This window comes from Dendrobates tinctorius, unplaced genomic scaffold (assembly GCF_039654945.1).
Source record: "Dendrobates tinctorius isolate UK_male_01 unplaced genomic scaffold, ASM3965494v1 ptg000016l, whole genome shotgun sequence".
In the NCBI taxonomy this organism is placed as follows: Eukaryota; Metazoa; Chordata; class Amphibia; order Anura; family Dendrobatidae; genus Dendrobates; species Dendrobates tinctorius.
In genome coordinates, this window is record NW_027361684.1 from 56,340,199 (window position 1) to 56,365,982 (window position 25,784).

The window sequence follows — 25,784 nt, forward strand, 5'->3', positions numbered from 1 at the left end:
CTACTTGAGGCACTGCACTATTATTGATTTTGGGAAGTACCGTATTTCACCATTTGGGCCTACCAGTATGGACTTTATATGCACCACATTATAATATAGTTCATGTTCCTCTATATCTTGCACTAAGTCACTTTACCTATCTTCTAACTGCAGAGGGATATGCATGTTTACATCCCTGTTTCTGCTGCACAAGGAAAATATTGTTTTATTTTTATTTGATTAATCTCCATACATGACTGAATCGCTATCTCTGGGTCCACTACTATTACACTAGGCAGTATTTTCCATTGTATATTTATCTATGTCCAGAAATTCCAGTACAGTTTGTAAACAAGGGAACATTTTTACCCTGTTCTTAAAAAAAATTAAAGCATCCATAATTTTTGTAAAGCTGAAGAAACTTATTTTTTTACTAATTTTCATCATTTTGCAGGTTACAGTGATTGCAACAGATGTCTTCATATCAGAATTATCAGAACCAGAGAGGCCCACCTTAACTTTGACCTTGGGGGCCTACTGTTCTACTACATGCAAATATTACATTAACCTCATTTACAAATTGACTTATGCTTCTGCATAATAATAAACTGTATATTGTGATAAGTGAATGATGAGACGCTGCATTTGTCTGCACATAACGAATCAAGAATATTGTGCCATATAAGGAGGACCTACTCAAGCACAGGGGCGCATCTGGAAATTCCTCTGTTCCCTTGTGGGCCAGATGTGTGACACTCCTTGGTTCAGAGAGTCAGTTAAGTAGTAAGTCAGATCAAAGACTCTCAATAAACAGTATAATCCTGTATCAGACAGTATGTGCGGATGGACAAGAAGGTGTCCACTGTGCTTATGATAAACTTGTAGTTAAAGGGGTTATTCATATTAGGCCTCCTTCACACTTCAGTTTTTTGTGTCAGTTAAAATCCGCGGAAAAGCGGATCCGTTCCTAACTGATGTGAACGGATGGCACAGGATTCGTTTTTTGACGGATCCGCTGGCCGGTAAGGAGAGAGAGAGAGAGAGATTTCAGGGTTAATTTTCTCCCTGAATTTCTTCCTCCAGACATGCGCACTGGAAAATGCGGATCCTACAACAAAAAAAATGTTGCAGGGTCCGTCCAGGCATCTCGGCGGACGCAAAAAATTTGGCGGATCCGCAAAACAACGGTTCCAACGGATGGCCATCCGTCATGATCCGCCAGTAATGCAACTCAATGGGGAAAAAAACGGATCCGGCAAAAAAAATGGCGGATCCGTTTTTTTCAAAAACTGGCGGATTTTGACTGATGGTCAAAAACGGAAGTGTGAAAGAGGCCTTATCTTTAAAGAAATATGTAGGGGACATGACTTTATAGAACTATTATGTAAGTATTATAGCTACAATGCTGATAGTGAAGTTCTATAAGCTTGTATGTACAGCCTTTCTGTAGAGCTGGTGTGAATCAATTCTTACGACCTGGTCCATTGACCACAACACTAAGCTGTGGCCGCTGGATGAAACCAGAATCACTTCTTGATTGACTACACCCTCGACTCCTGTTTTGAATAGCCAGCCCAGCGCAATGTCATAGTTACTGCATGATACACATGATATCTCGCCAGGCTGACAAAAGAAGATTCGCACCAACTCTACTTTCTTGTTCACAAAATGGCTGCTTATGGAGGAGCTTGTGACCAGACCTGTCCACAGCTTCCTCCAATGGAAGATCACTTCACATGGGAAACCAGTTCTTTAATTGCAGGTGGATGGTGGACAGGTGTGGTCACAGGATCCTCCATTGGCTGCCATTTTGAGAACCTAAGAGCTGTGCAGTCTGTTAGTAAGGCTGAACTAAGAATTACGCAGCTTCAACCAGGAGGAGATCCCGTAATAAGTATATATTTGCAAAATACATAAAATCATCAACACATTTATTAAGATAAAGATAAAGCTGAAAATCCCTTAGATGGTTGTAATACAACACCAGACACACCCCATAGAAATTCTTCAGCGGTTTACAAATTCAAAGATCAGACTCGGTTTTCTAATTACCCTTTATATAAGTCATTGCATCAAGCCTTGAAAGTACATTGGAAAATTTATATTATTTACTGACACATTTACAAAGTCGGTTTCTATTCCTACACACAGTAGAAGGGGGACACCAAAATAAATGTGAAATCATAGTGATTGGACACTGATCTTATATCTGAGAGCTACGAAGATCTACAGGTGCTTCTCACAAAATTAGAATATCATCAAAAAGCTAATTTATTTCAGTTCTTCAATACAAAAAGTAAAATTCATATAATCTATGAGGTATTGCCAAGAGGAAGAAGAGAGACACCTGACCCCACAAGGCAGGCGAGCTGAAGACTGCTATCAAAGCAACCTGGGCTTCCATAACACCTCAGCACTGCCACAGGCTGATCGCCTCCATGCCACGCCGCATTGATGCAGTAATTGATGCAAAAGGAGCCCGACCAAGCATTGAGTGCATTTACTGAACATACATTTCAGTAGGCCAACATTTCGGATTTTTAAAATCATTTTTCAAGCTGGTGTTATAAAGTATTCTAATTTACTGAGATAATGACTTTTGAGTTTTCATTGGCTGTAAGCCATAATCATCAACATTAACAGAAATAAACACTTGAAATAGATCACTCTGCTTGTAATGACTCTATATAATATATGAGTTTCACTTTTTGTATTGAAGAACTGAAATAAATTAACTTTTTTATAATATTCTAATTTTGTGAGAAGCACCTGTATAGCCCAAAAAAATCTGCAACACTAATGGCAATCACAATATAAAATATTTAAGAGAAGTCCTAGAGGCGAAGGTTGTTACTTGCTTTACCCAAAGTAGGGTGAAGAGCTCTTACCTTAATGCTGGTGATTTGTACAAGAAGGAAGATAGGTATAATTAGGAAAACACACTAATGCCTGAGGTACCTGAGATTCATGATGGGGTCCTCATGGTTGCCTCTATTCATATGTAAATTATTAGGGTACACGAGGAGGAATGCAAACAGGATGATCAGTATTTCTATTGAATTCTTGCCTCTGTCTACAAAATCGCCATTAAAAAGATAAGTATTTTCTGGTGAGGGGAGACCATTCTGCAGAACACAATCACAACAGAAGTTAACAAGTTGAGGAACTACAAAGTAAAACAAGACAATGAGCAAAAGTTTAAAAAAAAAACCTTCATGAAGTTCTAATTCACAAGTTGGTGTTTTTTAAACAGGCAGCACATGAATGCAGACAATGCAGACGGGTCACATACAGACCCATTACAAGAAATGTGTGAGTGAAGTCCAGAATTGGACTAGCTCCTGTCCTAGCTTCTTATGTTTTGCCACAACATAAAAGGAGTAAATGCAGCTATATGCTATAATGTGTCAATGCACCATTCATTAATAAAGGAAAGCAAACATATGCATGTATGGGCCTGAGGCTCGTTTCTGCAGCAGCATTTGGTGGCAGACATAGGAGGATTATAATTAGGGCAATCTGGGCTACCGCTTGGGGCCCGAGGCTCCAGTGGGGCCCATGGCCAGATTGCCCTCACTATATTTTTTGCGCCACCATTGGCGGTGCTTATCGCCGGTAGGGAGGGTTCCTGTTGCTCATCTGCCGGCAATAAGAAACAGAGTGTACTTGCAGTCGATCACCTTCTGTATGGCTCAGCCAGAGTGATGACGTTAAAGTGCGACTGCATCGCTTATCATGTACGTACTGCCAAGAAGAGGAAGGAAGCAGGGCTGCAGGAGATCGCCAGGAGAAGGGAGTTATTGTTTTTTTTTTTTCTTTAAAGCGAATGAGAGTCTGTTTTTTGCTACCTGTCTGAGAGCAGCATGATGTCAGGCAGGCCTGCAAAACCTACAGCCACATGCAGCTCGCCAAAGGGATTGCTGCAGCAGACAGGACCTGAGAGACACCACTCCCTTCTACTTGTATTCAAATGTGTTTGCATCTGATATTATGGAGAGGAGCAGTGTAGTGGGAATATTATGGATAGGGGCAGTGTAGCGGGAATATTATGGATAGGGGCAGTGTAGCGGGAATATTATGGATAGGGGCAGTGTAGTGGGAATATTATGGAGAGGAGTAGTGTAGTGGGAATATTATGGAGAGGAGCAGTGTAGTGGGAATATTATGGAGAGGAGCAGTGTAGTGGGAATATTATGGAGAGGAGTGGTGTAGTGGGAATATTATGGAGAGGAGCAGTGTAGTGGGAATATTATGGAGAGGAGCAGTGTAGTGGGAATATTATGGAGAGGAGCAGTGTAGTGGGAATATTATGGAGAGGAGTAGTGTAGTGGGAATATTATGGAGAGGAGCAGTGTAGTGGGAATATTATGGAGAGGAGTAGTGTAGTGGGAACATTATGGAGAGGAGTAGTGTAGTGGGAATATTATGGAGAGGAGTAGTGTAGTGGGAATATTATGGCGAGGAGTAGTGTAGTGGGAATATTATGGAGAGGAGTAGTGTAGTGGGAACATTATGGAGAGGAGCAGTGTAGTGGGAATATTATGGAGAGGAGTAGTGTAATGGGAATATTATGGAGAGGAGTAGTGTAATGGGAATATTATGGAGAGGAGCAGAGTAGTGGGTATATTATGGAGAGGAGCAGTGTAGTGGGAATATTATGGAGAGGAGCAGTGTAGTGGGAATATTATGGAGAGGAGCAGTGTAGTGGGAATATTATGGAGAGGAGTAGTGTAGTGGGAATATTATGGAGAGGAGCGGTGTAGTGGGAATATTATGGAGAGGAGTGGTGTAGTGGGAATATTATGGATGGGGCAGTGTAGTGGGAATATTATGGAGAGGAGCAGTGTAGTGGGAATATTATGGAGAGGAGTAGTGTAGTGGGAATATTATGGAGAGGAGCAGTGTAGTGGGAATATTATGGAGAGGAGTAGTGTAGTGGGAATATTATGGAGAGGAGTAGTGTAGTGGGAATATTATGGAGAGGAGTAGTGTAGTGGGAATATTATGGCGAGGAGTAGTGTAGTGGGAATATTATGGAGAGGAGCAGTGTAGTGGGAATATTATGGAGAGGAGCGGTGTAGTGGGAATATTATGGATAGGGGCAGTGTAGTGGGAATATTATGGAGAGGAGCAGTGTAGTGGGAATATTATGGAGAGGAGTAGTGTAGTGGGAATATTATGGAGAGGAGCAGTGTAGTGGAAATATTATGGAGAGGAGTAGTGTAGTGGGAATATTATGGAGAGGAGTAGTGTAGTGGGAATATTATGGAGAGGAGTAGTGTAGTGGGAATATTATGGCGAGGAGTAGTGTAGTGGGAATATTATGGAGAGGAGCAGTGTAGTGGGAATATTATGGAGAGGAGCAGTGTAGTGGGAATATTATGGAGAGGAGCAGTGTAGCAGGATTATTATGGAGAGGAGCAGTGTAGTGGGAATATTATGGAGAGGAGCAGTGTAGTGGGAATATTATGGAGAGGAGTAGTGTAGTGGGAATATTATGGCGAGGAGTAGTGTAGTGGGAATATTATGGAGAGGAGTAGTGTAGTGGGAATATTATGGAGAGGAGCAGTGTAGTGGGAATATTATGGAGAGGAGCAGTGTAGTGGGAATATTATGGAGAGGAGTAGTGTAGTGGGAATATTATGGATAGGGGCAGTGTAGCGGGAATATTATGGATAGGGGCAGTGTAGTGGGAATATTATGGAGAGGAGCAGTGTAGTGGGAATATTATGGAGAGGAGTAGTGTAGTGGGAATATTATGGATAGGGGCAGTGTAGTGGGAATATTATGGATAGGGGCAGTGTAGTGGGAATATTATGGAGAGGAGCAGTGTAGTGGGAATATTATGGAGAGGAGTAGTGTAGTGGGAATATTATGGAGAGGAGCAGTGTAGTGGGAATATTATGGAGAGGAGTAGTGTAGTGGGAATATTATGGAGAGGAGTAGTGTAGTGGGAATATTATGGAGAGGAGTAGTGTAGTGGGAATATTATGGCGAGGAGTAGTGTAGTGGGAATATTATGGAGAGGAGCAGTGTAGTGGGAATATTATGGAGAGGAGCAGTGTAGCGGGAATATTATGGAGAGGAGCAGTGTAGCGGGATTATTATGGAGAGGAGCAGTGTAGTGGGAATATTATGGAGAGGAGCAGTGTAGTGGGAATATTATGGAGAGGAGCAGTGTAGTGGGAATATTATGGAGAGGAGTAGTGTAGTGGGAATATTATGGCGAGGAGTAGTGTAGTGGGAATATTATGGAGAGGAGTAGTGTAGTGGGAATATTATGGAGAGGAGCAGTGTAGTGGGAATATTATGGAGAGGAGCAGTGTAGTGGGAATATTATGGAGAGGAGTAGTGTAGTGGGAATATTATGGATAGGGGCAGTGTAGCGGGAATATTATGGATAGGGGCAGTGTAGTGGGAATATTATGGAGAGGAGTAGTGAAGTGGGAATATTATGGATAGGGGCAGTGTAGTGGGAATATTATGGAGAGGAGCAGTGTAGTGGGAATATTATGGAGAGGAGCAGAGTAGTGGGAATATTATGGAGAGGAGTAGTGTAGTGGGAATATTATGGAGAGGAGCAGTGTAATGGGAATATTATGGAGAGGAGCAGTGTAGTGGGAATATTATGGAGAGGAGTAGTGTAGTGGGAATATTATGGAGAGGAGCAGTGTAGTGGGAATATTATGGAGAGGAGTAGTGTAGTGGGAATATTATGGAGAGGAGTAGTGTAGTGGGAATATTATGGAGAGGAGTAGTGTAGTGGGAATATTATGGCGAGGAGTAGTGTAGTGGGAATATTATGGAGAGGAGCAGTGTAGTGGGAATATTATGGAGAGGAGCAGTGTAGTGGGAATATTATGGAGAGGAGCAGTGTAGTGGGAATATTATGGAGAGGAGTAGTGTAGTGGGAATATTATGGAGAGGAGCAGTGTAGTGGGAATATTATGGAGAGGAGCAGTGTAGTGGGAATATTATGGAGAGGAGCAGTGTAGTGGGAATATTATGGAGAGGAGTAGTGTAGTGGGAATATTATGGCGAGGAGTAGTGTAGTGGGAATATTATGGAGAGGAGTAGTGTAGTGGGAATATTATGGAGAGGAGCAGTGTAGTGGGAATATTATGGAGAGGAGCAGTGTAGTGGGAATATTATGGAGAGGAGTAGTGTAGTGGGAATATTATGGCGAGGAGTAGTGTAGTGGGAATATTATGGAGAGGAGCAGTGTAGTGGGAATATTATGGAGAGGAGTAGTGTAGTGGGAATATTATGGAGAGGAGCAGTGTAGTGGGAATATTATGGAGAGGAGCAGTGTAGTGGGAATATTATGGAGAGGAGTAGTGTAGTGGGAATATTATGGATAGGGGCAGTGTAGCGGGAATATTATGGATAGGGGCAGTGTAGTGGGAATATTATGGAGAGGAGTAGTGAAGTGGGAATATTATGGATAGGGGCAGTGTAGTGGGAATATTATGGAGAGGAGCAGTGTAGTGGGAATATTATGGAGAGGAGCAGAGTAGTGGGAATGTTATGGAGAGGAGTAGTGTAGTGGGAATATTATGGAGAGGAGCAGTGTAATGGGAATATTATGGAGAGGAGCAGTGTAGTGGGAATATTATGGAGAGGAGTAGTGTAGTGGGAATATTATGGAGAGGAGCAGTGTAGTGGGAATATTATGGAGAGGAGTAGTGTAGTGGGAATATTATGGAGAGGAGTAGTGTAGTGGGAATATTATGGAGAGGAGTAGTGTAGTGGGAATATTATGGCGAGGAGTAGTGTAGTGGGAATATTATGGAGAGGAGCAGTGTAGTGGGAATATTATGGAGAGGAGCAGTGTAGTGGGAATATTATGGAGAGGAGCAGTGTAGTGGGAATATTATGGAGAGGAGTAGTGTAGTGGGAATATTATGGAGAGGAGCAGTGTAGTGGGAATATTATGGAGAGGAGCAGTGTAGTGGGAATATTATGGAGAGGAGCAGTGTAGTGGGAATATTATGGAGAGGAGTAGTGTAGTGGGAATATTATGGCGAGGAGTAGTGTAGTGGGAATATTATGGAGAGGAGCAGTGTAGTGGGAATATTATGGAGAGGAGCAGTGTAGTGGGAATATTATGGAGAGGAGCAGTGTAGTGGGAATATTATGGCGAGGAGTAGTGTAGTGGGAATATTATGGAGAGGAGCAGTGTAGTGGGAATATTATGGAGAGGAGTAGTGTAGTGGGAATATTATGGAGAGGAGCAGTGTAGTGGGAATATTATGGAGAGGAGCAGTGTAATGGGAATATTATGGAGAGGAGCAGAGTAGTGGGAATATTATGGAGAGGAGCAGTGTAGTGGGAATATTATGGAGAGGAGCAGTGTAGTGGGAATATTATGGAGAGGAGCAGTGTAGTGGGAATATTATGGAGAGGAGCAGTGTAATGGGAATATTATGGAGAGGAGCAGAGTAGTGGGAATATTATGGAGAGGAGCAGTGTAGTGGGAATATTATGGAGAGGAGCAGTGTAGTGGGAATATTATGGAGAGGAGCAGTGTAATGGGAATATTATGGAGAGGAGCAGTGTAGTGGGAATATTATGGAGAGGATCAGTGTAGTGGGAATATTATGGAGAGGAGCAGTGTAATGGGAATATTATGGAGAGGAGCAATGTAGTGGGAATATTATGGAGAGGAGCAGTGTAATGGGAATATTATGGAGAGGAGCAGAGTAGTGGGAATATTATGGAGAGGAGTAGTGTAGTGGGAATATTATGGAGAGGAGCAGAGTAGTGGGAATATTATGGAGAGGAGCAGTGTAGTGGGAATATTATGGAGAGGAGCAGTGCAGTGGGAATATTATGGAGAGGAGTAGTGTAGTGGGAATATTATGGAGAGGAGCAGTGTAATGGGAATATTATGGAGAGGAGCAGAGTAGTGGGAATATTATGGAGAGGAGCAGTGTAGTGGGAATATTATGGAGAGGAGCAGAGTAGTGGGAATATTATGGAGAGGAGCAGTGTAATGGGAATATTATGGAGAGGAGCAGTGTACTGGGAATATTATGGAGAGGAGCAGTGTAGTGGGAATATTATGGAGAGGAGCAGTGCAATGGGAATATTATGGAGAGGAGCAGAGTAGTGGGAATATTATGGAGAGGAGCAGTGTAGCGGGAATATTATGGAGAGGAGCAGTGTAGTGGGAATATTATGGAGAGGAGCAGTGTAGTGGGAATATTATGGAGAGGAGTAGTGTAATGGGAATATTATGGAGAGGAGCATAGTAGTGGGAATATTATGGAGAGGAGCAGTGTAGTGGGAATATTATGGAGAGGAGCAGTGTAGTGGGAATATTATGGAGAGGAGTAGTGTAGTGGGAATATTATGGAGAGGAGCAGTGTAATGGGAATATTATGGAGAGGAGCAGAGTAGTGGGAATATTATGGAGAGGAGCAGTTTAGTGGGAATATTATGGAGAGGAGCAAAGTAGTGGGAATATTATGGAGAGGAGCAGTCTAGTGGGAATATTATGGAGAGGAGCAGTGTAGTGGGAATATTATGGAGAGGAGCAGTGTAGTGGGAATATTATGGAGAGGAGCAGAGTAGTGGGAATATTATGGAGAGGAGCAGTGTAGTGGGAATATTATGGAGAGGAGTAGTGTAGTGGGAATATTATGGAGAGGAGCAGTGTAGCGGGAATATTATGGAGAGGAGTAGTGTAGTGGGAATATTATGGAGAGGAGCAGTGTAGTGGGAATATTATGGAGAGGAGCAGAGTAGTGGGAATATTATGGAGAGGAGTAGTGTAGTGGGAATATTATGGAGAGGAGTAGTGTAGTGGGAATATTATGGAGAGGAGCAGTGTAGTGGGAATATTATGGAGAGGAGCAGAGTAGTGGGAATATTATGTAGAGGAATAGTGTAGTGGGAATATTATGGAGAGGAACAGTGTAGCGGGAATATTATGGGGAGGAGCAGTGTAGTGGGAATATTATGGAGAGGAGCAGAGTAGTGGGAATATTATGGAGAGGAATAGTGTAGTGGGAATATTATGGAGAGGAGTAGTGTAGTGGGAATATTATGGAGAGGAGCAGTGTAGTGGGAATATTATGGAGAGGAGCAGTGTAGTGGGAATATTATGGAGAGGAGCAGAGTAGTGGGAATATTATGGAGAGGAGTAGTGTAATGGGAATATTATGGAGAGGAGCAGTGTAGTGGGAATATTATGGAGAGGAGCAGTGTAGCGGGAATATTATGGAGAGGAGCAGTGTAGTGGGAATATTATGGAGAGGAGCAGAGTAGTGGGAATATTATGGAGAGGAGTAGTGTAGTGGGAATATTATGGAGAGGAGCAGTGTAGCGGGAATATTATGGAGAGGAGCAGTGTAGTGGGAATATTATGGAGAGGAGCAGTGTAGTGGGAATATTATGGAGAGGAGCAGAGTAGTGGGAATAATATGGAGAGGAGTAGTGTAGTGGGAATATTATGGAGAGGAGCGGTGTAGTGGGAATATTATGGAGAGGAGCAGAGTAGTGGGAATATTATGGAGAGGAGCAGTGTAGTGGGAATATTATGGAGAGGAGTAGTGTAGTGGGAATATTATGGAGAGGAGCAGTGTAGTGGGAATATTATGGAGAGGAGCAGTGTAGTGGGAATATTATGGAGAGGAGTAGAGTAGTGGGAATATTATGGAGAGGAGTAGTGTAGTGGGAATATTATGGAGAGGAGTAGTGTAGTGGGAATATTATGGAGAGGAGCAGTGTAGTGGGAATATTATGGAGAGGAGCAGTGTAGTGGGAATATTATGGAGAGGAGCAGTGTAGTGGGAATATTATGGAGAGGAGTAGTGTAGTGGGAATATTATGGAGAGGAGTAGTGTAGTGGGAATATTATGGAGAGGAGCAGTGTAGTGGGAATATTATGGAGAGGAGCAGAGTAGGGGGAATATTATGGAGAGGAGTAGTGTAGTGGGAATATTATGGAGAGGAGTAGTGTAGTGGGAATATTATGGAGAGGAGCAGTGTAGTGGGAATATTATGGAGAGGAGCAGTGTAGTGGGAATATTATGGAGAGGAGCAGTGTAGTGGGAATATTATGGAGAGGAGTAGTGTAGTGGGAATATTATGGAGAGAAGTAGTGTAGTGGGAATATTATGGAGAGGAGCAGTGTAGTGGGAATATTATGGAGAGGAGCAGAGTAGTGGGAATATTATGGAGAGGAGTAGTGTAGTGGGAATATTATGGAGAGGAGCAGTGTAGCGTGAATATTATGGAGAGGAGCAGTGTAGTGGGAATATTATGGAGAGGAGAAGTGTAGTGGGAATATTATGGAGAGGAGCAGAGTAGTGGGAATATTATGGAGAGGAGCAGTGTAGTGGGAATATTATGGAGAAGAGCAGTGTAGTGGGAATATTATGGAGAGGAGCAGAGTAGTGGGAATATTATGGAGAGGAGCAGTGTAATGGGAATATTATGGAGAGGAGCAGTGTAGTGGGAATATTATGGAGAGGAGTAGTGTAGTGGGAATATTATGGAGAGGAGCAGTGTAGTGGGAATATTATGGAGAGGAGCAGTGTAGTGGGAATATTATGGAGAGGAGCAGAGTAGTGGGAATATTATGGAGAGGAGCAGTGTAATGGGAATATTATGGAGAGGAGCAGAGTAGTGGGAATATTATGGAGAGGATTAGTGTAGTGGGAATATTATGGAGAGGAGCAGTGTAGTGGAAATATTATGGAGAGGAGCAGTGTAGTGGGAATATTATGGAGAGGAGCAGTGTAATGGGAATATTATGGAGAGGAGCAGAGTAGTGGGAATATTATGGAGAGGAGCAGTGTAGTGGGAATATTATGGAGAGGAGTAGTGTAGTGGGAATATTATGGAGAGGAGCAGTGTAATGGGAATATTATGGAGAGGAGCAGTGTAGTGGGAATATTATGGAGAGGAGTAGTGTAGTGGGAATATTATGGAGAGGAGCAGTGTAATGGGAATATTATGGAGAGGAGCAGAGTAGTGGGAATATTATGGAGAGGAGCAGTGTAGTGGGAATATTATGGAGAGGAGTAGTGTAGTGGGAATATTATGGAGAGGAGCAGTGTAATGGGAATATTATGGAGAGGAGCAGTGTAGTGGGAATATTATGGAGAGGAGTAGTGTAGTGGGAATATTATGGAGAGGAGCAGTGTAATGGGAATATTATGGAGAGGAGCAGAGTAGTGGGAATATTATGGAGAGGAGCAGTGTAGTGGGAATATTATGGAGAGGAGCAGAGTAGTGGGAATATTATGGAGAGGAGCAGTGTAGTGGGAATATTATGGAGAGGAGTAGTGTAGTGGGAATATTATGGAGAGGAGCAGTGTAGTGGGAATATTATGGAGAGGAGTAGTGTAATGGGAATATTATGGAGAGGAGTAGTGTAATGGGAATATTATGGAGAGGAGTAGTGTAGTGGGAATATTATGGAGAGGAGCAGTGTAGTGGGAATATTATGGAGAGGAGCAGTGTAGTGGGAATATTATGGAGAGGAGCAGTGTAGTGGGAATATTATGGAGAGGAGTAGTGTAGTGGGAATATTATGGAGAGGAGTAGTGTAGTGGGAATATTATGGAGAGGAGCAGTGTAGTGGGAATATTATGGAGAGGAGCAGAGTAGGGGGAATATTATGGAGAGGAGTAGTGTAGTGGGAATATTATGGAGAGGAGTAGTGTAGTGGGATTATTATGGAGAGGAGCAGTGTAGTGGGAATATTATGGAGAGGAGCAGTGTAGTGGGAATATTATGGAGAGGAGCAGTGTAGTGGGAATATTATGGAGAGGAGTAGTGTAGTGGGAATATTATGGAGAGAAGTAGTGTAGTGGGAATATTATGGAGAGGAGCAGTGTAGTGGGAATATTATGGAGAGGAGCAGAGTAGTGGGAATATTATGGAGAGGAGTAGTGTAGTGGGAATATTATGGAGAGGAGCAGTGTAGCGTGAATATTATGGAGAGGAGCAGTGTAGTGGGAATATTATGGAGAGGAGCAGTGTAGTGGGAATATTATGGAGAGGAGCAGAGTAGTGGGAATATTATGGAGAGGAGCAGTGTAGTGGGAATATTATGGAGAGGAGAAGTGTAGTGGGAATATTATGGAGAGGAGCAGAGTAGTGGGAATATTATGGAGAGGAGCAGTGTAGTGGGAATATTATGGAGAAGAGCAGTGTAGTGGGAATATTATGGAGAGGAGCAGAGTAGTGGGAATATTATGGAGAGGAGCAGTGTAATGGGAATATTATGGAGAGGAGCAGTGTAGTGGGAATATTATGGAGAGGAGTAGTGTAGTGGGAATATTATGGAGAGGAGCAGTGTAGTGGGAATATTATGGAGAGGAGCAGTGTAGTGGGAATATTATGGAGAGGAGCAGAGTAGTGGGAATATTATGGAGAGGAGCAGTGTAATGGGAATATTATGGAGAGGAGCAGAGTAGTGGGAATATTATGGAGAGGATTAGTGTAGTGGGAATATTATGGAGAGGAGCAGTGTAGTGGAAATATTATGGAGAGGAGCAGTGTAGTGGGAATATTATGGAGAGGAGCAGTGTAATGGGAATATTATGGAGAGGAGCAGAGTAGTGGGAATATTATGGAGAGGAGCAGTGTAGTGGGAATATTATGGAGAGGAGTAGTGTAGTGGGAATATTATGGAGAGGAGCAGTGTAATGGGAATATTATGGAGAGGAGCAGTGTAGTGGGAATATTATGGAGAGGAGTAGCGTAGTGGGAATATTATGGAGAGGAGCAGTGTAATGGGAATATTATGGAGAGGAGCAGAGTAGTGGGAATATTATGGAGAGGAGCAGTGTAGTGGGAATATTATGGAGAGGAGTAGTGTAGTGGGAATATTATGGAGAGGAGCAGTGTAATGGGAATATTATGGAGAGGAGCAGTGTAGTGGGAATATTATGGAGAGGAGTAGTGTAGTGGGAATATTATGGAGAGGAGCAGTGTAATGGGAATATTATGGAGAGGAGCAGAGTAGTGGGAATATTATGGAGAGGAGCAGTGTAGTGGGAATATTATGGAGAGGAGCAGAGTAGTGGGAATATTATGGAGAGGAGCAGTGTAGTGGGAATATTATGGAGAGGAGTAGTGTAGTGGGAATATTATGGAGAGGAGCAGTGTAGTGGGAATATTATGGAGAGGAGTAGTGTAATGGGAATATTATGGAGAGGAGTAGTGTAATGGGAATATTATGGAGAGGAGTAGTGTAGTGGGAATATTATGGAGAGGAGCAGTGTAGTGGGAATATTATGGAGAGGAGCAGTGTAGTGGGAATATTATGGAGAGGAGCAGTGTAGTGGGAATATTATGGAGAGGAGTAGTGTAGTGGGAATATTATGGAGAGGAGTAGTGTAGTGGGAATATTATGGAGAGGAGCAGTGTAGTGGGAATATTATGGAGAGGAGCAGAGTAGGGGGAATATTATGGAGAGGAGTAGTGTAGTGGGAATATTATGGAGAGGAGTAGTGTAGTGGGAATATTATGGAGAGGAGCAGTGTAGTGGGAATATTATGGAGAGGAGCAGTGTAGTGGGAATATTATGGAGAGGAGCAGTGTAGTGGGAATATTATGGAGAGGAGTAGTGTAGTGGGAATATTATGGAGAGAAGTAGTGTAGTGGGAATATTATGGAGAGGAGCAGTGTAGTGGGAATATTATGGAGAGGAGCAGAGTAGTGGGAATATTATGGAGAGGAGTAGTGTAGTGGGAATATTATGGAGAGGAGCAGTGTAGCGTGAATATTATGGAGAGGAGCAGTGTAGTGGGAATATTATGGAGAGGAGCAGTGTAGTGGGAATATTATGGAGAGGAGCAGAGTAGTGGGAATATTATGGAGAGGAGCAGTGTAGTGGGAATATTATGGAGAAGAGCAGTGTAGTGGGAATATTATGGAGAGGAGCAGAGTAGTGGGAATATTATGGAGAGGAGCAGTGTAATGGGAATATTATGGAGAGGAGCAGTGTAGTGGGAATATTATGGAGAGGAGTAGTGTAGTGGGAATATTATGGAGAGGAGCAGTGTAGTGGGAATATTATGGAGAGGAGCAGTGTAGTGGGAATATTATGGAGAGGAGCAGAGTAGTGGGAATATTATGGAGAGGAGCAGTGTAATGGGAATATTATGGAGAGGAGCAGAGTAGTGGGAATATTATGGAGAGGATTAGTGTAGTGGGAATATTATGGAGAGGAGCAGTGTAGTGGAAATATTATGGAGAGGAGCAGTGTAGTGGGAATATTATGGAGAGGAGCAGTGTAATGGGAATATTATGGAGAGGAGCAGAGTAGTGGGAATATTATGGAGAGGAGCAGTGTAGTGGGAATATTATGGAGAGGAGTAGTGTAGTGGGAATATTATGGAGAGGAGCAGTGTAATGGGAATATTATGGAGAGGAGCAGTGTAGTGGGAATATTATGGAGAGGAGTAGTGTAGTGGGAATATTATGGAGAGGAGCAGTGTAATGGGAATATTATGGAGAGGAGCAGAGTAGTGGGAATATTATGGAGAGGAGCAGTGTAGTGGGAATATTATGGAGAGGAGTAGTGTAGTGGGAATATTATGGAGAGGAGCAGTGTAATGGGAATATTATGGAGAGGAGCAGTGTAGTGGGAATATTATGGAGAGGAGTAGTGTAGTGGGAATATTATGGAGAGGAGCAGTGTAATGGGAATATTATGGAGAGGAGCAGAGTAGTGGGAATATTATGGAGAGGAGCAGTGTAGTGGGAATATTATGGAGAGGAGCAGAGTAGTGGGAATATTATGGAGAGGAGCAGTGTAGTGGGAATATTATGGAGAGGAGTAGTGTAGTGGGAATATTATGGAGAGGAGCAGTGTAGTGGGAATATTATGGAGAGGAGTAGTGTAATGGGAATATTATGGAGAGGAGTAGTGTAATGGGAATATTATGGAGAGGAGCAGAATAGTGGGAATATTATGGAGAGGAGCAGTGTAGTGGGAATATTATGGAGAGGAGCAGTGTAGTGGGAATATTATGGAGAGGAGCAGTGTAGTGGGAATATTATGGAGAGGAGCAGTGTAATGGGAATATTATGGAGAGGAGCAGTGTACTGGGAATATTATGGAGAGGAGCAGTGTAGTGGGAATATTATGGAGAGGAGCAGTGCAATGGGAATATTATGGAGAGGAGCAGAGTAGTGGGAATATTATGGAGAGGAGCAGTGTAGCGGGAATATTATGGAGAGGAGCAGTGTAGTGGGAATATTATGGAGAGGAGCAGTGTAGTGGGAATATTATGGAGAGGAGTAGTGTAATGGGAATATTATGGAGAGGAGCATAGTAGTGGGAATATTATGGAGAGGAGCAGTGTAGTGGGAATATTATGGAGAGGAGCAGTGTAGTGGGAATATTATGGAGAGGAGTAGTGTAGTGGGAATATTATGGAGAGGAGCAGTGTAATGGGAATATTATGGAGAGGAGCAGAGTAGTGGGAATATTATGGAGAGGAGCAGTGTAGTGGGAATATTATGGAGAGGAGCAGTTTAGTGGGAATATTATGGAGAGGAGCAGAGTAGTGGGAATATTATGGAGAGGAGCAGTGTAGTGGGAATATTATGGAGAGGAGCAGTGTAGTGGGAATATTATGGAGAGGAGCAGTGTAGTGGGAATATTATGGAGAGGAGCAGAGTAGTGGGAATATTATGGAGAGGAGCAGTGTAGTGGGAATATTATGGAGAGGAGTAGTGTAGTGGGAATATTATGGAGAGGAGCAGTGTAGCGGGAATATTATGGAGAGGAGTAGTGTAGTGGGAATATTATGGAGAGGAGCAGTGTAGTGGGAATATTATGGAGAGGAGCAGAGTAGTGGGAATATTATGGAGAGGAGTAGTGTAGTGGGAATATTATGGAGAGGAGTAGTGTAGTGGGAATATTATGGAGAGGAGCAGTGTAGTGGGAATATTATGGAGAGGAGCAGAGTAGTGGGAATATTATGTAGAGGAATAGTGTAGTGGGAATATTATGGAGAGGAACAGTGTAGCGGGAATATTATGGAGAGGAGCAGTGTAGTGGGAATATTATGGAGAGGAGCAGAGTAGTGGGAATATTATGGAGAGGAATAGTGTAGTGGGAATATTATGGAGAGGAGTAGTGTAGTGGGAATATTATGGAGAGGAGCAGTGTAATGGGAATATTATGGAGAGGAGCAGTGTAGTGGGAATATTATGGAGAGGAGCAGAGTAGTGGGAATATTATGGAGAGGAGTAGTGTAATGGGAATATTATGGAGAGGAGCAGTGTAGTGGGAATATTATGGAGAGGAGCAGTGTAGCGGGAATATTATGGAGAGGAGCAGTGTAGTGGGAATATTATGGAGAGGAGCAGAGTAGTGGGAATATTATGGAGAGGAGTAGTGTAGTGGGAATATTATGGAGAGGAGCAGTGTAGCGGGAATATTATGGAGAGGAGCAGTGTAGTGGGAATATTATGGAGAGGAGCAGTGTAGTGGGAATATTATGGAGAGGAGCAGAGTAGTGGGAATAATATGGAGAGGAGTAGTGTAGTGGGAATATTATGGAGAGGAGCGGTGTAGTGGGAATATTATGGAGAGGAGCAGAGTAGTGGGAATATTATGGAGAGGATCAGTGTAGTGGGAATATTATGGAGAGGAGTAGTGTAGTGGGAATATTATGGAGAGGAGCAGTGTAGTGGGAATATTATGGAGAGGAGCAGTGTAGTGGGAATATTATGGAGAGGAGTAGAGTAGTGGGAATATTATGGAGAGGAGTAGTGTAGTGGGAATATTATGGAGAGGAGTAGTGTAGTGGGAATATTATGGAGAGGAGCAGTGTAGTGGGAATATTATGGAGAGGAGCAGTGTAGTGGGAATATTATGGAGAGGAGCAGTGTAGTGGGAATATTATGGAGAGGAGTAGTGTAGTGGGAATATTATGGAGAGGAGTAGTGTAGTGGGAATATTATGGAGAGGAGCAGTGTAGTGGGAATATTATGGAGAGGAGCAGAGTAGGGGGAATATTATGGAGAGGAGTAGTGTAGTGGGAATATTATGGAGAGGAGTAGTGTAGTGGGAATATTATGGAGAGGAGCAGTGTAGTGGGAATATTATGGAGAGGAGCAGTGTAGTGGGAATATTATGGAGAGGAGCAGTGTAGTGGGAATATTATGGAGAGGAGTAGTGTAGTGGGAATATTATGGAGAGGAGTAGTGTAGTGGGAATATTATGGAGAGGAGCAGTGTAGTGGGAATATTATGGAGAGGAGCAGAGTAGGGGGAATATTATGGAGAGGAGTAGTGTAGTGGGAATATTATGGAGAGGAGCAGAGTAGGGGGAATATTATGGAGAGGAATAGTGTAGTGGGAATATTATGGAGAGGAGTAGTGTAGTGGGAATATTATGGAGAGGAGCAGTGTAGTGGGAATATTATGGAGAGGAGCAGTGTAGTGGGAATATTATGGAGAGGAGCAGTGTAGTGGGAATATTATGGAGAGGAGCAGAGTAGTGGGAATATAATGGAGAGGAGTAGTGTAATAGGAATATTATGGAGAGGAGCAGTGTAGTGGGAATATTATGGAGAGGAGCAGTGTAGCGGGAATATTATGGAGAGGAGCAGTGTAGTGGGAATATTATGGAGAGGAGCAGAGTAGTGGGAATATTATGGAGAGGAGTAGTGTAGTGGGAATATTATGGAGAGGAGCAGTGTAGCGTGAATATTATGGAGAGGAGCAGTGTAGTGGGAATATTATGGAGAGGAGCAGTGTAGTGGGAATATTATGGAGAGGAGCAGAGTAGTGGGAATATTATGGAGAGGAGCAGTGTAGTGGGAATATTATGGAGAGGAGCAGTGTAGTGGGAATATTATGGAGAGGAGCAGAGTAGTGGGAATATTATGGAGAGGAGCAGTGTAATGGGAATATTATGGAGAGGAGCAGTGTAGTGGGAATATTATGGAGAGGAGTAGTGCAGTGGGAATATTATGGAGAGGAGCAGTGTAGTGGGAATATTATGGAGAGGAGCAGTGTAGTGGGAATATTATGGAGAGGAGCAGAGTAGTGGGAATATTATGGAGAGGAGCAGTGTAATGGGAATATTATGGAGAGGAGCAGAGTAGTGGGAATATTATGGAGAGGATTAGTGTAGTGGGAATATTATGGAGAGGAGCAGTGTAGTGGAAATATTATGGAGAGGAGCAGTGTAGTGGGAATATTATGGAGAGGAGCAGTGTAATGGGAATATTATGGAGAGGAGCAGAGTAGTGGGAATATTATGGAGAGGAGCAGTGTAGTGGGAATATTATGGAGAGGAGTAGTGTAGTGGGAATATTATGGAGAGGAGCAGTGTAATGGGAATATTATGGAGAGGAGCAGTGTAGTGGGAATATTATGGAGAGGAGCAGAGTAGTGGGAATATTATGGAGAGGAGCAGTGTAGTGGGAATATTATGGAGAGGAGCAGAGTAGTGGGAATATTATGGAGAGGAGTAGTTTAGTGGGAATATTATGGAGAGGAGCAGTGTAGTGGGAATATTATGGAGAGGAGAAGAGTAGTGGGAATATTATGGAGAGGAGTAGTGTAGTGGGAATATTATGGAGAGGAGCAGTGTAATGGGAATATTATGGAGAGGAGCAGAGTAGTGGGAATATTATGGAGAGGAATAGTGTAGTGGGAATATTATGGAGAGGAGCAGTGTAGTGTGAATATTATGGAGAGGAGCAGTGTAGTGGGAATATTATGGAGAGGAGCAGTGTAATGGGAATATTATGGAGAGGAGCAGAGTAGTGGGAATATTATGGAGAGGAGTAGTGTAGTGGGAATATTATGGAGAGGAGCAGTGTAGTGGGAATATTATGAAGAAGAGCAGTGTAGTGGGAATATTATGGAGAGGAGCAGAGTAGTGGGAATATTATGGAGAGGAGCAGTGTAATGGGAATATTATGGAGAGGAGCAGAGTAGTGGGAATATTATGGAGAGGAGTAGTGTAGTGGGAATATTATGGAGAGGAGTAGTGTAGTGGGAATATTATGAAGAGGAGCAGTGTAGTGGGAATATTATGGAGAGGAGCAGAGTAGTGGGAATATTATGGAGAGGAGCAGTGTAATGGGAATATTATGGAGAGGAGCAGAGTAGTGGGAATATTATGGAGAGGAGCAGTGTAATGGGAATATTATGGAGAGGAGCAGAGTAGTGGGAATATTATGGAGAGGAGTAGTGTAGTGGGAATATTATGGAGAGGAGCAGTGTAATGGGAATATTATGGAGAGCAGCAGAGTAGTGGGAATATTATGGAGAGGAGTAGTGTAATGGGAATATTATGGAGAGGAGTAGTGTAATGGGAATATTATGGAGAGGAGCAGTGTAGTGGGAATATTATGGAGAGGAGCAGTGTAATGGGAATATTATGGAGAGCAGCAGAGTAGTGGGAATATTATGGAGAGGAGTAGTGTAGTGGGAATATTATGGAGAGGAGCAGTGTAGTGGGAATATTATGGAGAGGAGCAGTGTAGTGGGAATATTATGGAGAGGAGCAGTGTAATGGGAATATTATGGAGAGGAGCAGAGTAGTGGGAATATTATGGAGAGGAGTAGTGTAGTGGGAATATTATGGAGAGGAGTAGTGTAGTGGGAATATTATGGAGAGGAGCAGAGTAGTGGGAATATTATGGAGAGGAGCAGTGTAGTGGGAATATTATGAAGAGGAGCAGTGTAGTGGGAATATTATGGAGAGGAGCAGAGTAGTGGGAATATTATGGAGAGGAGCAGTGTAATGGGAATATTATGGAGAGGAGCAGAGTAGTGGGAATATTATGGAGAGGAGTAGTGTAGTGGGAATATTATGGAGAGGAGCAGTGTAGTGGGAATATTATGAAGAGGAGCAGTGTAGTGGGAATATTATGGAGAGGAGCAGAGTAGTGGGAATATTATGGAGAGGAGCAGTGTAATGGGAATATTATGGAGAGGAGCAGAGTAGTGGGAATATTATGGAGAGGAGCAGTGTAATGGGAATATTATGGAGAGGAGCAGAGTAGTGGGAATATTATGAAGAGGAGCAGTGTAGTGGGAATATTATGGAGAGGAGTAGTGTAGTGGGAATATTATGGAGAGGAGTAGTGTAGTGGGAATATTATGGAGAGGAGCAGTGTAGCGGGAATATTATGGAGAGGAGCAGTGTAGTGGGAATATTATGGAGAGGAGTAGTGTAGTGGGAATATTATGGAGAGGAGCAGTGTAATGGGAATATTATGGAGAGGAGTAGTGTAGTGGGAATATTATGGAGAGGAGTAGTGTAGTGGGAATATTATGGAGAGGAGCAGTGTAGAGGGAATATTATGGAGAGGAGCAGTGTAATGGGAATATTATGGAGAGGAGCAGTGTAGTGGGAATATTATGGAGAGGAGCAGTGTAGTGGGAATATTATGGAGAGGAGCAGTGTAGCGGGAATATTATGGAGAGGAGTAGTGTAGCGGGAATATTATGGAGAGGAGCAGTGTAGCGGGAATATTATGAAGAGGAGCAGTGTAGTGGGAATATTATGGAGAGGAGCAGTGTAATGGGAATATTATGGAGAGGAGCAGAGTAGTGGGAATATTATGGAGAGGAGCAGTGTAGTGGGAATATTATGGAGAGGAGTAGTGTAGTGGGACAAGGCAACTGTTAGGTGGATTCATAACTGGCTTAGTGATCGGACCCAAAGAGTGGTCGTAAATGGCTGCACATCCAGTTGGAAGAATGTCTCAAGTGGGGTACCACAGGGCTCTGTCCTGGGCCCTGTATTGTTCAACATCTTTATCAATGATTTAGATGAAGGAATTGAGGGTAAACTGATTAAATTTGCTGATGACACAAAGCTAGGAGGGATAGCTAATACTAGAGAAGAGAGAGAGAGAAGATTCAAAAAGATTTAAATAAACTGGAGAAGTGGGCAGCAACTAACAGAATGGTTTTTAACAGGGAGAAATGCAAAGTACTACATTTGGGCAATAAAAATGAAAAAAGCATTTATAGAATGGGAGGAATAGGGCTAAGTGACAGCACATGTGAAAAAGACTTGTGTATACTAATAGATCACAGACTGAATATGAGTCAACAGTGTGATGCAGCAGCAAAAAAGGCAAATGCAATTCTAGGATGTATTAACAGAAGCATACAGTCTAGATCACGTGAAGTCATTATTTCCCTCTACTCCTCTTTGGTCAGACCTCATCTGGAATATTGTGTCCAGTTTTGGGCACCACATTTTAAAAAAGACATCAACAAACTGGAGCAAGTTCAGAAAAGAGCGACCAGAATGGTGACCGGTCTGCAAACCCTGTCTTATGAGGAAAGGTTGCAGGATTTGGGAATGTTTAGTTTGCAAAAGAGAAGACTGAGAGGAGACTTAATAGCTGTCTACAAATATCTAAAGGGCTGTCACATTGTAGAAGGATCAACTTTATTCTCATTTGCACAAGGAAAGACTAGAAGCAATGGGATGAAACTGAATGGGAAGAGACACAGATTAGATATTAGAAAAAACTTTTTGACAGTTAGAGTGATCAATGAGTGGAACAGGCTGCCACGAGAAGTGGTGAGTTCTCCTTCAATGGAAGTCTTCAAACAGAGGCTGGACAGACATCTGACTGGGATGATTTAGCGAATCCTGCTTTGAGCAGGGGGTTGGACCAGATGGCCCAGGAGGTCCCTTCCAACTCTACGATTCTATGATTCTATTATGGAGAGGAGCAGAGTAGTGGGAATATTATGGAGAGGAGTAGTGTAGTGGGAATATTATGGAGAGGAGCAGTGTAATGGGAATATTATGGAGAGGAGCAGTGTAGTGGGAATATTATGGAGAGGAGTAGTGTAGTGGGAAAATTATGGAGAGGAGTAGTGTAGTGGGAATATTATGGAGAGGAGCAGTGTAGTGGGAATATTATGGAGAGGAGCAGAGTAGTGGGAATATTATGGAGAGGAGTAGTGTAGCAGGAATATTATGGAGAGGAGCAGTGTAGCGGGAATATTATGGAGAGGAGCAGAGTAGTGGGAATATTATGGATAGGAGCAGTGTAGTGGGAATATTATGGAGAGGAGCAGTGTAGTGGGAATATTATGGAGAGGAGCAGTGTAGTGGGAATATTATGGAGAGGAGCAGTGTAGTGGGAATATTATGGAGAGGAGTAGTGTAGCGGGAATATTATGGAGAGGAGCAGTGTAGTGCGAATATTATGGAGAGGAGCAGTGTAGTGGGAATATTATGGAGAGGAGCAGAGTAGTGGGAATATTATGGAGAGGAGCAGTGTAATGGGAATATTATGGATAGGAGCAGAGTAGTGGGAATATTATGGAGAGGAGTAGTGTAGTGGGAATATTATGGAGAGGAGCAGTGTAATGGGAATATTATGGAGAGGAGCAGAGTAGTGGGAATATTATGGAGAGGAGTAGTGTAGTGGGAATATTATGGAGAGGAGTAGTGTAGTGGGAATATTATGGAGAGGAGCAGTGTAGCGGGAATATTATGGAGAGGAGCAGTGTAGTGGGAATATTATGGAGAGTAGTGTAGTGGGAATATTATGGAGAGGAGCAGTGTAATGGGAATATTATGGAGAGGAGTAGTGTAGTGGGAATATTATGGAGAGGAGTAGTGTAGTGGGAATATTATGGAGAGGAGCAGTGTAGTGGGAATATTATGGAGAGGAGCAGTGTAGCGGGAATATTATGGAGAGGAGCAGTGTAGTGGGAATATTATGGAGAGGAGCAGTGTAGCGGGAATATTATGGAGAGGAGTAGTGTAGCGGGAATATTATGGAGAGGAGCAGTGTAGCGGGAATATTATGAAGAGGAGCAGTGTAGTGGGAATATTATGGAGAGGAGCAGTGTAATGGGAATATTATGGAGAGGAGCAGAGTAGTGGGAATATTATGGAGAGGAGCAGTGTAGTGGGAATATTATGGAGAGGAGTAGTGTAGTGGGAATATTATGGAGAGGAGCAGAGTAGTGGGAATATTATGGAGAGGAGTAGTGTAGTGGGAATATTATGGAGAGGAGCAGTGTAATGGGAATATTATGGAGAGGAGCAGTGTAGCGGGAATATTATGGAGAGGAGCAGTGTAGCGGGAATATTATGAAGAGGAGCAGTGTAGTGGGAATATTATGGAGAGGAGCAGAGTAGTGGGAATATTATGGAGAGGAGCAGTGTAGTGGGAATATTATGGAGAGGAGCAGTGTAGCGGGAATATTATGGAGAGGAGCAGTGTAGTGGGAATATTATGGAGAGGAGTAGTGTAGTGGGAATATTATGGAGAGGAGCAGTGTAGTGGGAATATTATGGAGAGGAGCAGTGTAGTGGGAATATTATGGAGAGGAGCAGAGTAGTGGGAATATTATGGAGAGGAGCAGTGTAGTGGGAATATTATGGAGAGGAGCAGTGTAGCGGGAATATTATGGAGAGGAGCAGTGTAGTGGGAATATTATGGAGAGGAGTAGTGTAGTGGGAATATTATGGAGAGGAGCAGTGTAGTGGGAATATTATGGAGAGGAGCAGTGTAGTGGGAATATTATGGAGAGGAGCAGAGTAGTGGGAATATTATGGAGAGGAGCAGTGTAGTGGGAATATTATGGAGAGGAGTAGTGTAGTGGGAATATTATGGAGAGGAGCAGAGTAGTGGGAATATTATGGAGAGGAGTAGTGTAGTGGGAATATTATGGAGAGGAGTAGTGTAGCAGGAATATTATGAAGAGGAGCAGTGTAGTGGGAATATTATGGAGAGGAGCAGTGTAATGGGAATATTATGGAGAGGAGCAGAGTAGTGGGAATATTATGGAGAGGAATAGTGTAGTGGGAATATTATGGAGAGGAGCAGTGTAGCGGGAAAATTATGGAGAGTAGTAGTGTAGCGGGAATATTATGGAGAGGAGCAGTGTAGCGGGAATATTATGAAGAGGAGCAGTGTAGTGGGAATATTATGGAGAGGAGCAGTGTAATGGGAATATTATGGAGAGGAGCAGAGTAGTGGGAATATTATGGAGAGGAGCAGTGTAGTGGGAATATTATGGAGAGGAGTAGTGTAGTGGGACAAGGCAACTGTTAGGTGGATTCATAACTGGCTTAGTGATCGGACCCAAAGAGTGGTCGTAAATGGCTGCACATCCAGTTGGAAGAATGTCTCAAGTGGGGTACCACAGGGCTCTGTCCTGGGCCCTGTATTGTTCAACATCTTTATCAACGATTTAGATGAAGGAATTTAGGGTAAACTGATTAAATTTGCTGATAACACAAAGCTAGGAGGGATAGCTAATACTAGAGAAGAGAGAGAGAGGATTCAAAAAGATTTAAATAAACTGGAGAAGTGGGCAGCAACTAACAGAATGGTTTTTAACAGGGAGAAATGCAAAGTACTACATCTGGGCAATAAAAATGAAAAAAGCATATATAGAATGGGAGGAATAGGGCTAAGTGACAGCACATGTGAAAAAGACTTGGGTATACTAATAGATCACAGACTGAATATGAGTCAACAGTGTGATGCAGCAGCAAAAAAGGCAAATGCAACTCTAGGATGTATTAACAGAAGCATACAGTCTAGATCACGTGAAGTCATTATTTCCCTCTACTCCTCTTTGGTCAGACCTCATCTGGAATATTGTGTCCAGTTTTGGGCACCACATTTTAAAAAAGACATCAACAAACTGGAGCAAGTTCAGAAAAGAGCGACCAGAATGGTGACCGGTCTGCAAACCCTGTCTTATGAGGAAAGGTTGCAGGATTTGGGAATGTTTAGTTTGCAAAAGAGAAGACTGAGAGGAGACTTAATAGCTGTCTACAAATATCTAAAGGGCTGTCACATTGTAGAAGG

General features: G+C 42.8%; 1 protein-coding gene across 1 annotated transcript in view; it reads right to left on the minus strand.

Annotated features, from left to right (window-relative positions):
* Positions 1-25,784, minus strand: part of PPEF1 (protein phosphatase with EF-hand domain 1) — a 112,938-nt gene that overhangs the window by 55,597 nt on the left and 31,557 nt on the right. The window contains exon 7 of the mRNA XM_073566068.1: positions 2,938-3,104. Coding sequence (XP_073422169.1) covers positions 2,938-3,104 — 167 coding nt within the window. The remainder of the gene's footprint in view (positions 1-2,937; positions 3,105-25,784) is intronic.